At 43.2% G+C, this 14,496-nt stretch overlaps 1 protein-coding gene across 3 annotated transcripts in view; it reads left to right on the top strand.

Annotated features, from left to right (window-relative positions):
• The window catches only part of LOC132959274 (nck-associated protein 5-like), a 124,072-nt gene that overhangs the window by 99,412 nt on the left and 10,164 nt on the right, over nt 1-14,496 (top strand). For all 3 annotated transcript variants that reach the window (XM_061032158.1, XM_061032159.1, XM_061032160.1), the window contains 8 exons: nt 1,756-1,860; nt 2,729-2,917; nt 3,015-6,619; nt 7,167-7,272; nt 8,374-8,461; nt 11,903-12,223; nt 13,860-13,975; nt 14,335-14,458. In XM_061032158.1, coding sequence (XP_060888141.1) covers nt 1,756-1,860; nt 2,729-2,917; nt 3,015-6,619; nt 7,167-7,272; nt 8,374-8,461; nt 11,903-12,223; nt 13,860-13,975; nt 14,335-14,458 — 4,654 coding nt within the window. The remainder of the gene's footprint in view (nt 1-1,755; nt 1,861-2,728; nt 2,918-3,014; nt 6,620-7,166; nt 7,273-8,373; nt 8,462-11,902; nt 12,224-13,859; nt 13,976-14,334; nt 14,459-14,496) is intronic.

Raw genomic sequence — 14,496 nt, 5'->3', positions numbered from 1 at the left:
CAGCCACTCCCATCCCGGAGCGGACAGCAGGGATGCGGCATGGGAGCTGCACAAATTTCAATCTCATGACTTTAGAAGTAGGTCGAGAAACCATCTGGCACTATGAATTTGGGTCAAAAAAACTCATAAAACTAAAAGGGAAATGTCAGAGATTAACCTCTGGATAGAACAATATTTTCTCAGACACAAAAATTACACAAGTTGAAAACATTTTCATAGCCTGATTTTGATCTGACAAAGGCTAAACTAAATCATTTAATCTGCATCTCCCTCTGAATCAAATCAAACGAGACTCTGAGTTTGATGTTATATAAATCCTAAAAATAGTATACTTTTCCTTATCTCCGTGCTGAAAAAGCAGTGAAAGTGGGCATCGATCTGTTTCCATGGCACCATTTCCACCTAGTCACTGAAGGTGAAGAGTCAGTCTCTTTGAAAGCTGATTCACAAGCTCGCACTAAAGCTCTCCCTTTGGTTGTTTTGCAGAGAGTTGAAGTAAATAGAAATAAAAAAAAGAAACGTGGGATGGTTGTGTTTTGGCCACAGGCGACATGATGCAGGTTGTTTGTTCTGAGGAGACAAAAGAAGATGTTAAGTTTTGGCATCATTAGGAGCCGTTCTCTTTCTTTTCCGCTGCACGGCATGTGCAGAACATTTTTTTTTTTTTTTTCAACACACAAAAAGTCAATACAAACTTTCAGCCGCGAGTGTTTATGGAGTGCATTAAAGCAATGAATCCAGCAGCTTCACTTTGATTAAATAGTTGTGGCATTGTTGTCTCCATCTGCATTTGCTGAAGGTGACTTTACACTGTCATTGTTTCCCTCTTTAAGGTGCACAGCGTGAGAGGTTTCATTTTATATCGCAGAAATCCAAACGCTTGTACGGACATATACTCCCCGAGTGAGCAGTAGCTTCACCCCATGCAGGAAATTCAACAGAAGATCAAGTGTTTCTGTTCTGACTATTTCCAGATTAAGTTCATTTAAGCACAGTGTAATTAACTTCTGAGAATAATACGTGGAAATGAATTTGGTTTTTGTATCCTTCCCTCTTATGCACTAGTGTTAAATATCAGAAGAGACTGCAGACGAGCAAATGAATAGAAAAATCAAAGGGATCCCTTACTCCCTCATGCAATTATTTCCTATTCACATTCAGGGTTTTTTTTCCCGTCCAACGACTTAATGACTTTGAGGGGTAGGAATCGGCCAATGAAGGGAATCTCATGGTCCCTTTTAAAAAAAAAAGTCCCTCAACCTCAACATACAGCACTGATTTTGTAGATGTTGAAAAATCAATCCAAATATTTGTTTTATATAGTTTTATGCATTATTCTAACATTTACTGCTCAAGAAAAAGGTTTAGTTCTGGGTCTCAGTGAACCAGAGCTGTACTAATTTAAGGTTATTGCATATCCATATATGTAATTTAATTTAGTTTCATCATGTATGTATTTTTTACTAAACTGTATATTTAAAAGCCTAGACGAGACATAGAGCACCATTTATAAAAAAGGCAACTCAAAGTCAATGATACATTTTAGAATCTTCTGATTTGAGTTTTAGAAGCTACAATAAGTTTGATTGTGCTCTGTGTTGTACAACAAATTGATGAACTTGTAAGGGGGAAAACAAAGCTGTACCCTTTTCTGTTGTTGTGTGAATCACTGATCATACACCAAGGCTCTTCTAAATTTCAAAAAATCCCTGAAGTTAAAACTCACGGTTGTTTGTCCTTCCTTATGCCTTTCAGAAACTCCACTCTCGAATCATGGATTTATCCGCTGCCGATTTGCTTCTGGAGCCGGAGAGAAGCAAGGCCTTCCTGCTTTCCAGGAACACAGAATCTCCCTCCAATGTAAGCTTAATGGTGAACATGCATTTTTTTATTGTTCAGGTATCAAGACCACATCCCCACCCCCTCTCAAGAAATCATTACAAGATATTAAAATACAGACCCAAATATCTGCAGTCGTGACCCCTCCTCGGCCTCAGCAGGAAGAGCTGGCAGTATCATTTGGCACAAAGAGGAATAAATCCTTGTCAGATTACCAGAAAACCATCGATTGAGGCTCCCTGTCAGTAAAAATGACTCCATAAGACACTGTGCTACATTAGTCATCTTATGTATTATGCATTAAGGACTGAAAAATAGTTAGCTCTATTATTTTACCCATTTTGTCCCTCTGAGATTGCCACCTGATAAACTCTAATGTGTGCATTTAGAGCTGAAGGAGACAGAGGAAATAATAATCACCACAAAGTGAGTTATGTTTCATGGTGTAATCTAAATGTGCAAATGTACCTCCCATCTATTCAAAAAAAACGACGTAAAGTGATCCCCACGAATGGCACTTCTCTTGGGATAGAAACTGCAACATTAATGTATCTTATTTCTCATATTGCCAGCTAAACTTTTTCAAATTCTTTATTTGCATTGCCACGTTCTCTGGAGTGAGGTGCTAATTGGAAACCCATCTGCTGTGTTTAGATGAGTGCACATGAAAATGTGATTGATATTTTTAAGTTAGTTTGAAAAGTATGGTGGCTTTGCATTAAAGGGACCTCGGTATATTTAATTGATCTGCCAAGATTTGAATTAGATATGCAACGCTACCCTAAAACTTCAAAATCAAATATCCAAACTCTGATTCCCATACTGATCAGTAGAAATGTTCTTTTACAGGTATTTCCACTTTAATTTTGTGTCTCCATTTATATCTTAGGAGGTTCAGCTGAATGGAAAGGCAGGTCTCCCTGTGGCCAAGTGTCTGAGCCAGCTGAGTCTGACAGTGCCAGCGCCTGTATACCCACGCAGCAGCTGCAGCAGTAGTGAGTTGTCCCTGTCAAGTGCATGCAGTGAATTCTCCAGCGGCTCGTATACCTGGAATGATGGACGCTCCAGTGGGAAAATGGTAAACTCTTACTCTATAAAGAAAACAGAGTCGAGTGATAGTGCTTTTCTTTCTGCATTTCTTCAGCACATATCCTGATATAATTATTTTTTTCTAGTCATCTCTGACCTGGGAGAAGAGGCTGAGTTTGGGTTCGTCAGCACCAAGTAATATCTGCGACCCCATGGAGGAGCAGCAGCCAACGAGGCGCAAGGAGAGCCACATCCTCGAGGGACTTCGAAAGCTCCAGAGGAGGAAACACAGGAGCGCCTCTTTTTCATCGAAGGTCTCCAAGTCAGGTTACAAAGACTGCATGAACTCCAACGAGGGCATCTACTCCCTGGGTATCAAGAATACCAGTAAAGGGGTATCCAAGCCTACTCATGTGGGTAGAGGTTTAGCTGTCGGTGGCAAGAAGTTCTCTTACGATTCGGACGACGCAGATGATGAATTGGCACATTCCGGTCGTGGAGACAATATCCCCACAAAGGACAACTGGTTTTACTGTAAGAGGCTCTCACACAGTATCTCAGACAGTTTGTGTAGCTGGGAGGGAACACAGGACAGTATAGGAGGAAGTGGAGGTGATGTTAGTGTTGGTCCTGTCACTACGCAGCCTCTTGGTTATGACTCTAAAGAGCGTCCTGAGAAACTAATGAGTTTCATCAACAGTTTTCTTCCTGAAGGAGGACGGAAATCAGCCTTTAGTAAACCATCCAAGCTACCTTTACACTGTTCTGAACCACAAGGTCCCAGTCACCTCTCTGATGTTGAAGATCCAGAGGAACCCAAGTCTGAATCCAGTGACATTCGAATGTCCTTTAGCCGGTCAGCAGAGAAAGCAGAGATGGATTCTAAAAGGCTGTCAAGAGATGCTGCCAAGCTGCTCAAACAAAGGTGGTTAGGAAAAGACCAGGGACGAACTCAGTCTGCTGATGGAAGGCCCAGGCCTTTCAGCCTATTAAAGGAGCCCAAAGTGACTAAGTGTACTCAGTCGGAAGAGAGCATAATGGCAATATTTGATGCAGAAGGAGAGCCCATTGAACTTTGTGCTCAGAAGCGTACCCCTGGTGCCGGGCCTCAAAATGAAGTTCAAGGTACTAAGGTAGTTCCCAATTACGCAGAACTCGTGCCCCAAGAGAGACCAACAAAACAAAAATCTGCAAATACAAGAAACTACTCAGTTCTTGAATCTCCAGAGAAGCCATCTGAGTATCAAATCAGGAATAGTAAATCAAGCAATAGCAGGGAGGGCAGTGCAGAAAGGTTGCCAATGCCGCTGACTCCTCAAAGGAAACTAATCAAGCCACCAAGCAGCCGACCCACTAAAGGCCATTCCATCCCTCCCATGAACGAGTCTGGTGGTACCAAGTCTGGTGCTTCAAAGATACCTGGTCGTAACAAACCTGCAGGATCCCCACTTAAGTTCTCTAAGGGCTCCACCACTGAGCCAAGTACCAGTGGAAACTCAGGACCCTCTGGTCACGAGAAATCCCCCTCTTCTCCTACAGTCAGATTGTCCAGGTTCATCAAGGTACCAGGAAACTGCGTACAGAGCCCAAAATCTGTAAACTCCAAGCTCCCTGGCAGGGCAGAGTGGAATAAGGGCTCCTCCTCCAGTTCCCCACACCTCCCAAGGAGAACCCTGGAGTATGCTGACAGTGGCGAACAGCCAACTAGAGACAAACACTGTGAAACCAGCAAAAACAAACTCAGGTCCCCTTCTCCTCCCCCACCCCCGGGCCGTACCACCTCCTTACTGATAAGACCAAATTACGAAGGGTCACCTCAAGCACATAAAACATGGGTGGCTCAACCATCCACACCAACCACTGTGAGGGGCCCTCCCCCAAGTTACCAGACCTCACTTTTACCAAATATGCAAAGTACACTCCCCATCAAGGATAAAGACTGTTTAGACATGGATGCAGGCTACGGGACTGCACTTGCACCTCAGAAACTGGTCGACAAAACCAGTCAGCACCTTCAAAAGTCCCCCGCCATGACTCAGACTCCCACTAAAGGCACTTCTAAGAGGATTACCACGAAAGACTACCTCCCTCCTGCAAACTCAGGGTGTGCTCATGAAACTGAAAATGCACCTAAAAGCTCAAAGAATGTCCCTCCTCCCTACAGTGCCCTCAGAGGGTCCTCACTTCAGAACTCCTTTGCAGGTAAAAGAGGACCAACCCAAGAAAATGTCCATCACACAGTGCAGAAGACATCAATTAGTTTACCTATATCACTTCAGGACTCCCCTCAAGGTATAACAGAACCCCCAAATGGTAAAGCAGTCATTAGTCCACCCAGTTCGGTCATAACTTCCCCAAACACAGAAAAGTCCTCAAAGACTCGCATCCCAATGGGGTTTAAAGCGTTTTTAAAATCCCCTAGCCATAAAAATAGTCCCTCTATACCAGGCAAGCAGGAGAAAGATCATATCAACTTAGTCTCCAAAGAGACTGTGACTTTGGCTGCTGTTCCCCAGTATGACAGTCTGCCACCACCATACAGTATTGATCCACCACCCAAGATGTCCAATACAGAGGGGAAAGGTGAGGTTCAGGGTAGGTTACAGGAAGAGGAAGTACAAGCTGCTGTGGTACCAGAGGAAGGGGAGGCTTGCGATAACGGGAAAAGGGGAAGTCTACTTTTCTCAAGATCCATATCTATCACAACCAAACCTCATCTCAAGCCAGCCTTGGGTATGAATGGGGCCAAAGCTCGTAGCCAGAGTTTCAGCACCAACTACATTGAGAAACCCAACATCAATTCTCTAGATGGACCAGGAAAAATCCGAACTCAGATTATCACAAACTCAGGTGAAAGGGGGAACTCTTTGTCGAGACAGACTTCCTTGGAGGTGCCCAATGTTGGGTCAGCTGAGAGTCCTGTCCATTCCCCCAGGTCTCGGCTCAGCCACTATGGAGGCATGACAGGGTCAAATAGTCATAACATCCTCCCTGAGAAAACGTCTAAACCAGGGTCCAAAGGTGAAGGTGCGCAAGGAACAGGGAAGGGGGAGGCTATCAACTCACCTTCACAAAAAGAGGCACGCAGCTTACCCATCAGTGATAAGATTGGTTTGAAAAACATTCGTAAGCCAGCAAAGGTTGCATCTCATCCACAATTTCAGCCACAGTCCTCTTGTGTCTACAGCTCAGAAAATCAAGCACAAGAGACCGGGGGCATAGCATTGACCCCGAACGAACCAGACTTTAGCCAGGAAGTAAAAACCCAGACAGACTCTCCGAACAAAGCCCCAGATATGGAGGAGAAAAAAAACAGCCCCACAGCCTGCACTATTGAAGAGAAAGTCATGATGGGAATCGAAGAGAATCTGCAGAAATGTCAAGAACAAGAGAAGGTTGCTGCCACCGAGGCCAAACAGAAAACAGGCCCGTCTTTGGCAAACTGGTTCGGACTTCGTAAGAGCAAACTTCCAGCTCTGAGTGGCAAGAAAGCGGACTCCCCCAAGGGAAAAGATGAGAAGAAAGAGCTTAAGATTGGATCAGTTCTCGGAGGCAAGCAAATGAAGTCTGACAAGAAAAAGGATAAGAAGCAGAAAGAGGGCCAGGAGGTGCAGAATCTCTCCGAGATGAACAACAAGCTGAGCTCCATCATGGACCACTGCAACAATCAGATGGGGCAGATTGCCAGTCAGATCCAGTGTACGACTGCTTTTATCGGCAAAGACCAGTTTGTCAAAGAGCTTCTTGGCAGGTGGGTAAACAACATCCTCACCATCAAAAATACATTATCGAAATTGATCGGATGATTTGCTGATTTCTTCCCTGTCAGTCTTCCGCTTTGAATGAACAAAAACCTGAAGCAGATTGGTTGTTCTGTGACATTTAACATTAGCCATTACTGTATTAAACATGAGTGCAACAAAACAGCACAAGCAGAAGCCGTCTGTATGACCTATTAATGCAATCCAGTGAGCATGAGCATAACTTGGACGAGCATTCAGACACACAGGCAGTACACACAAAGTAAATTATCTATATGCCAGGAAAACTCGACATTTCTGTCCCATCAGTTCACATATCAGATCTCAACTGTCAGATTTTTTTAACAGAAACTGCAAACAATCACTCAGGGGGAAGCATTTGATTGAGGTTGTTAAACATTTGATGATATTTCTGTGCCTGTACACACATGTTTGAAGCAAAACCAGGTCAGTGCAATTTATCAGTACCTGCCGAGTTGATAAAGGAGGAACTCGACACGCAGACATGAAAACAGATCAAATCTTTTATCCTCACAGGTCCGCTGTGAAGGGCAACTCTTTGGCTGCATCGCCGCCCGGGATCTCCTCGCCCAAGAAACACGGCGAAATGAAGGGAGATATGGAGATCTGCACGGATACCGCTGTAAGTGAGCAAACACGGCGCCATAACACAACTTCACGGACTTATTAAAGTGCAGCCTGTGTCGAGAATGTGCTTGTTTGGCCGCCTTGTTGGCACAAACACTAACACATGCAAATTCCCGCAGGTTTTCACACTTGTACAGTACATGAACATGTTCACAAACAATCCACAACCCCGCCGCCTCTTCAGCATCACATCCCCTAAAGGGTTGCTATTGATTCACACTGTGTTCTTACTCAGCCTACAATTCATCGCCTACTTTTTCATTATCTTCCCAAGCTGATGTTGTTTTTCTTTCCACAAGGCTGGAGGTTTTAAAGCTATGTCTCAGCCAGAATGCAAACTTAAATTAAGCAGTTTCTCCGTTCTTTAAATCATATCTGCGCTCTTTGCAGGCAAGAGGCTAAAATTCTGACCTTGTGGGTTTACTCTTTTATTATCTGTCAGTCAAAAGACCAGAGAGAAAGGAAGGAGGCGGAGTGCTTAAAAGATCATAAAAAAGCTATAAAAAAGGAGGTATAAAGAGCAGACTGAATGGAGAGAGAGTGTTTCAAAAAGACAGTCTCACTGCACATGATGGGGAATTTTGATAACATGGAGTAGCCCCTTATCGCAGGCACTCAATTTGACAAAGGGGACATTTAATACCATCCTCGGAGCTTTCTCTCTATCTCCTCCCCACAGAAATACAACAAAAGACGAACACTCTGTGACCTACAAGCTCCTGCACTTTAACCAACCCAAAACTAAACCTTTTTTATTTTTTTTGAAAAATAACCCAATTAAAGGAAAGCAGGAAAGTACAACAATGGCCTTACTTCTTTTTGGACAAAACTTTGATTTTTTTTTTTTACGACGCCAGAAGCTTCTCTTTTCATCTGAAAAAGTACTAAACGCATGAATCTGTAGCGCTAAGTCTTTAATTCTCAGTTTCCCTCTGCAAATTGCTCTGAAGTGCCACTTTTAAAATAGAATTTGACAGCTTACAGAAAAACCGTTCTAAGACACTTGTATGTGATGGTACTTGTATGTTAAATGGTGTGTTTTAGCTGCCTTTTTCTCATTTATGTCAACAAACTGTGTCTTCTTTTATTGATCTAGACCCTTCTGATGACTGAGAAGATCAACCTGAGGGCTGAAAATGAAGAGGGAAGCATGCCGGATACAGCATGTCAGGACCACATGATAGGTAAGCTTATAAGGAAGTCCTACAGCAAAAAAGCACGCGATGCTATGTGAAATATTCCTTTTGACTAACTTCTCTCTTTGCCGTGTGCTCGCTCCATCTCTTCTAAGCCTCTGACTTTCATATTTGCAAGTATTTACCTCAGCCAGTCCATTTTTTTCTTTTCCAAGCTTACAAAATCTGTCACTAACCATCAGGAATCAACCAGTGCAACCGGGCATTAACACGTTTTACAGTTGTGACTTCCTGATGTGATTGACAACTCAATCCCTTCGCCCACTAATTCTCCCTCACTGCCAGACTTGCCATTACTTCGGGGAAATAGCGGCGGCGGTGAACAACACGTTGACAGTCTAGTGAGGTGATTGATGTGCGACCGGGTGATATTTTACAATGCCTGAGCAGCTATGGAAGTGAAAAAAAATGATGCATAAAACAAGACAAGACGATGTTTATCATCATATCAGTGCTACAGACGTACATTGTGGTGTGTGTTATAGCGCGGGGAAGGGCGTTCAGAGAGTGGAACAGCTGTTAACATGAAGTGGAGTGCAGCGAGTTTGTCACTCAGTTGTCACTCAGCGAGATCTTTGAGATATTGTCTCAGTGATCCATCTTAAAGGTCAGAATGACTTATCTTGTAATAAAGCACCACGGCCAGCAAGACTTTAGATCTTCTGCAAGAGGATGTTTTTTTTAATAACTTGTGGCCACACTGTGTGTGAAAGAAGCAAAACTTTTAATAGTTTATAAATTGGATGTCCTCAGAGATGGTTCTGTGTTAGTCATTGGTTTGCCTATTGTAGGTGGTGGTGTTTTTGGTCTCACTATAGTAGATATAATCTTTCTATATTCACTGTTGGGGTCCAACTTTAAAACACAATGTACACTTTATAATTAAACTAGAAGTATTTTGGCAAGGCTTTGGTGGGAATAATCTAGAACCAGAAACAGGTTCTGAACTTAACTTGTCTTTCTGCTTTAAAGCTTCAACAAAAGAGTCCAACAGTGAATCTCTGACCGAGCCAAAACGGAGTGTGGAAATTAGCTGATGATGGGTGGCGGCCTCGCTGCTGAAAATAAAACCCTCAATTATTTTTTGGTTCAGATTAACACCGTGCCTCTTTATACATTCTGCCATCTAAGCACTTCCAGACAGTCTGTATTAAATATTTCATAAAGGTTTCAGCCGCTGCTCCTCGGTGCTGCTTTAATGTCAGGTTTCTTTTTTTTAAAGTGTAGCATTCACAGGCCCAAAACGTGGACAAAGCCATCAATCATATGAACAGCTTCTATCCAAACATTAATTTTATGATGCGAGTAGCTCCAGCAAAATCCATTGCTCAAGTTATGAATGTGATTCTCTCCCCACTGGTCAGTTTTTGTTTATTAGAAGAACTTCCCTTGAGGCAGTACTTTTTCTGGCAAAGGGACAATAAATAACATGTGGACTTGCCCAAAGAGGAGAATGACTCTAATATATCTGTTAGGGTTTGATGGCAGTGTTGATCAATACCAATAATTCAGCAATTACTTCGCTGAGGCTGGCTCTGAAGACTTACTTCTTCGGCCTTCAGACTTCTCTAGAAGCAAAATAAACAGATATCAAAAAAGCTTCATTCCTGAGCTTGATGACATACAATACTAGTCTGAAATATCTAGTCTTCATGGCCCTTTCATGTGTTTACCACCACAGAAATCTCTCCAACATGAGGTTTAAAAGTGGACTCTTTCTTTTCCTTCTTATACCTCCTCTTGGTATAAAGGCCATTTAAACAAGGTAAAGGTATCAACACTGCAGCTTTCTCCTTTCCAACCCTGGAGGAGGTGTACTGAAATGATAGGGAGCTCATGAAAAACTGGATTATGTCCAGTCGTTGCAGCCTCTGGGTAGAATTACTGTGGACCTTGTTATGGTTTGGTTACAGAGGGCATTTTGAACCAGCGAGGCTTGGCATTCAATTATACAGCCGTGTAATCTATGGCTGTATCCACATTTCTCTTTCTCACACTCACAAATGAGCATTCATGTGTGTACTCTGTTCATCTTCACAACATGCCAGTTGGAAACTTAGATTTGTTTGACTCTTTGGATGTGTTCAGCGACAACTGTCCTCAGGGGACTCGCACAAAATGGAACATCTGTCCATTGAACGCAGTGTACGTGCACATGCAAACACATGAGAGTCCTTCTCACAGCTTTTAAGTGCAAAGTATGTCAGAAGAAGTCGGAAAAATATCCAAAAACACACACACACAAGAACACTGACGTCAAGTTTTTGCACCAAGAACACAAACAAGTTACCTTCTTTAACTCCAGCATCTGTGAATTCATCCACAGTATTTGGACATTCAGGCAGGAAGATTGCAGTTCAGTGCTTGGTTAATGGCGCCAAGAGACTTTCTTGTAAGCAATGCAAGAAAGAAATACGGATCAATAGTTCGAGCTTCTGACTCAAGCGTAAGAAAAAATGTTCATAGGAATGAACCAATTCTCAGAACGTGCCCCTTACCCTCCTTGCAAACTCGTTTGAAACTCAGCTGTACAGCCTGACAGCACACAGAGCCAACTTTTATTCATTGAAGCAAATACTCATGACGAGTCAGTGTTTGTGCTCCAGAAACCCCGGCAAGACGAGGCTACACAGTGGAGTAGCAGAGCCTGTCAATATCGATCCACCTCTACGAAACATGCCAGAGTTTTCACATACCAATATTTTGAGACACAGAGCTGTCGAGGATTCATCGCCTCCAAGGCCGACTGCGGAAGATGGAGCATAATGGGAAAGAGTTCAACCCAAGTTTGCCCACAGCAACTCGCATAAACAAGGAAAGAAAGAAACGTGACAAGCCTTTTCACTTTCACAAATTCAGCAAAAAGTTGCAAACCACGTATAATTAGCCGATGTAACTGTTGGCCATCAGTGTTCACAGTTACAAGGACCGGGGCCGAGCTCGATGGACGTCCATCTGTTCCTGCCTGAGTCAAGGCTCTGCAAACTGTGCTTTCCAAACGACGTCCATCTGTTGCCGCTCGCTGTCGTTTCTGCTGATTACGACCCAGCACGCGCCCTGATGAATCAAAGGAACATGTCCTCGGGTTGTAGCACGATTTGTGTGTTGTGCTCAGAATGGCTGGCAGCAGGTGCTTCCTCGTGTCAGATCTGATTAGAATCTGCTGCTACAAATGCTTCAAATGAGTCCCTAATAGGCGAAGTTGCATCAGGAAGGCGGAAAGGAATACTAATAATTGCATCACTTCTATACCACTAATTGAAATAAACCGCTGTCTTTTCTCTTTTCTCCTTTCGGCCATGTCTTACAGATGGCCTCTACACACACAACCCTTTCCGTTGCATGTGAATCCAAGCCTTCCTTTCTCTTTTCCTTCGTTGTTGTTCCCTGCTTCTCCCAGACGTCACAATCCTCTCCCTGTCACTCTAGGCTCCGGCTGTCAGATGAGAACTCTGGACAGTGGGATCGGCACCTTCCCTCTTCCCGATTCAGTCACCCGGGCCAGCGGTCGCCACATCCCCAAATCCGAATCCAGTCCTGGTGCGGTGACCGCGGGCCCCTCCGAGCTCGATCGGGATCCTCTCTCTTCTCACCCAGACCCCTCACAACCTGATGTGAAAGTGCCTTCCCTCCCAAAAACCCGCCTGCATGCCCCCGCCAGCTTGGGTCACTCCCTGTCCGACCCCACTGTGACATGTAGCAACAACCCGCAAGACACCCAGAGCCGCCTGCCCAAATTAGCAACTTCAGGTGAGTCGAGAAAGTCTCATCAAAGGGTTATTTGGTGTATATATGTTTGCACTTAGCTCAAAGCTAACAGAAAAGCTAGAATTGGGGTTGATTCTTCTTGTTCTGAAAATATTTCTAGATACATGTCTTTGATAAAAATATGCCCGCCTCTGCTTTCAATTGGATTTCTCAATCAATGCAAAAAGATGCATGTCCATAGAAGCTTCTGTTAAGTTGGCTGAAAGCCTTAAACAGCTTGTTTCACCTTTCAGAAGCTCAGTAAAATATTGAATGTCAGTGTTTTTTCTGTAGTACATTCTCCTCCAGAGCACTCAAGGTCTCCAGACAAGCAGACAGGAGGAAGGTTTATTAGAGGCTCTGATTAAAAGAAGAACCTTGTTTGTTCAGCTAATTCTTAAGCTAATGCATCAACTCTGACATCTGATACTCAGCTGAGATTACAAAGGTGTCTGTGTCCTAAAAGAAACACATGCCCTGAGGAAAAAGTAACAAATGCAATTAGACGAGCATGTCAACACAGCCATAAATCATAAAGCTCAGAGTTAAACGTGATGCACAGCAAAAAGGTGTTGAGTGGATGCAATCTGGTGGCTCATTAAACCTACAATAACACCAGAGGATTGTTGCTTACATGACATTAGCCTGAATCTTTTTTCCTCAGTGCTGTGTTGGCAGCAATTTGAGTCACATTTCAGCTCTTGAACTCAGTTGAGTTTCCCTTGTGTTGATTAGTAGAGCCTAAAGATGTCTTGTGCATCTTTATCATTGTGTAGAATCTTTTAACCAATGGAAACTCAGATGCATTTCAGCCTTGTAACAATGCCTCATGCTTAGAATAATAAAGCCATCATTATCTATATGGGATGTCGATGATTTAGGTGGGCTCCAACTGGTGTTCGTCTCATCGATAGCTTCAAAATGTGTTGGTCTGGGGGCCCATGTAGGCAACCCAAAAGAATATATATTGGCAAAAAATGGGCATAAGATCCAAAAAACGGCCCATCAGCAACCCATGTAGGGCCTCAATGGAGAACAAAATTGGAAGGGCCAAAGTTGGATATCTCTCTTTACCCCCTAAGAGGTGTGATAGCTGAGAGTCTACTTAAAATACTGTATACTTCAGAGGCTTATGGCTGCCGGAAAAGCAGTATGGCCTGACACATTGAAGAGAAAGAAGCACGAAGGTGTCTTAATGCAGACTTTTCAGCAGCCTGTTTTTGTAATGCAGCTGAATGTTAAAAGAGACAATTAGAGCAGCGCCAGTCTGAGTAGGCAGAGTGATAATAAAGCTTTATCATTCAGGACTGACGGCCTGAAAGCTGCCTGGAGTCATGGCGGGGAACAATGGCAGGCTGGACACCGTTAATGTTTGATAGCTAGCGGATATTGTTGCAGCTGCATTCATATATATACTGGAAATGGATGTGTAGGCAGCTGGACGGGTTCTGGTTGAATGGAGCTTCATCAGACTGTCAGCGAGAGGAAAGATTGTCACTTTAGAAGAATTCAAATGATGTTTTCCTCCCCCGACTGTCCGTATGCATTACATTAGCTGGCCATATGGTGAATGCAAGACACTTTTATGCTATTTCCTGTACTGTAAAACTCATTTTGTCCTGCCTCTGTTGACTTTCAGATGCAATGAGGACAAAGAGGTTCAGTCTTGGTGCCCTTCGCAGTAACATCTCCACAGAGGACAAAGAGAAGGAAACAGAGAGGAAGGGGAAAAACAAGGATCACGATATCCCTGGTGTAAGTCTTTTACTGTCAAATTAGCTAACTGACACCTTTACAGCCCGAGGAAAGTAAAATAATTACAAAATTAGTTACAGTTCAAATTGGACGGTTAGTTGGGAGTCTAAATATTGGATATTTCTTCAATTAAATATTTCATTGTGCTCTGAAAAAATTCAGTTACTTTATCATTCCAATGGGAAAAAAGAATCCCTCTCATACATTTTGCACAGAGCTATATCTCAAGATTTATGTAGATTAATTTATTTATATCTCACATTCTTTCTTTGTTCCTAGCATAACTGACAGTATAAAGGTGCCTCTTTTATCTTTATGTCTGTGTTTTAAAAGGAGTCTGCTTTTTCTAATATGAACAGGAAAGAGCCCTGCAAGTGTGCACGTACTCGGGGAGCAGCAGCGACTCTGAGGCTCAACCCGAGGGAAGCACTCTGGGCTCGCCTCAGAGGACTCTGGTCAACAGGACCAAGAAGAGTGACTCAGGTTCGGCTTCAATTTCTAGTAACCAAATGATTCATTGA

The sequence above is a fragment of the Labrus mixtus genome, chromosome 24, assembly GCF_963584025.1.
Source record: "Labrus mixtus chromosome 24, fLabMix1.1, whole genome shotgun sequence".
In the NCBI taxonomy this organism is placed as follows: domain Eukaryota; kingdom Metazoa; phylum Chordata; class Actinopteri; order Labriformes; family Labridae; genus Labrus; species Labrus mixtus.
This window is presented reverse-complemented; position numbering and strand designations above follow the sequence as displayed.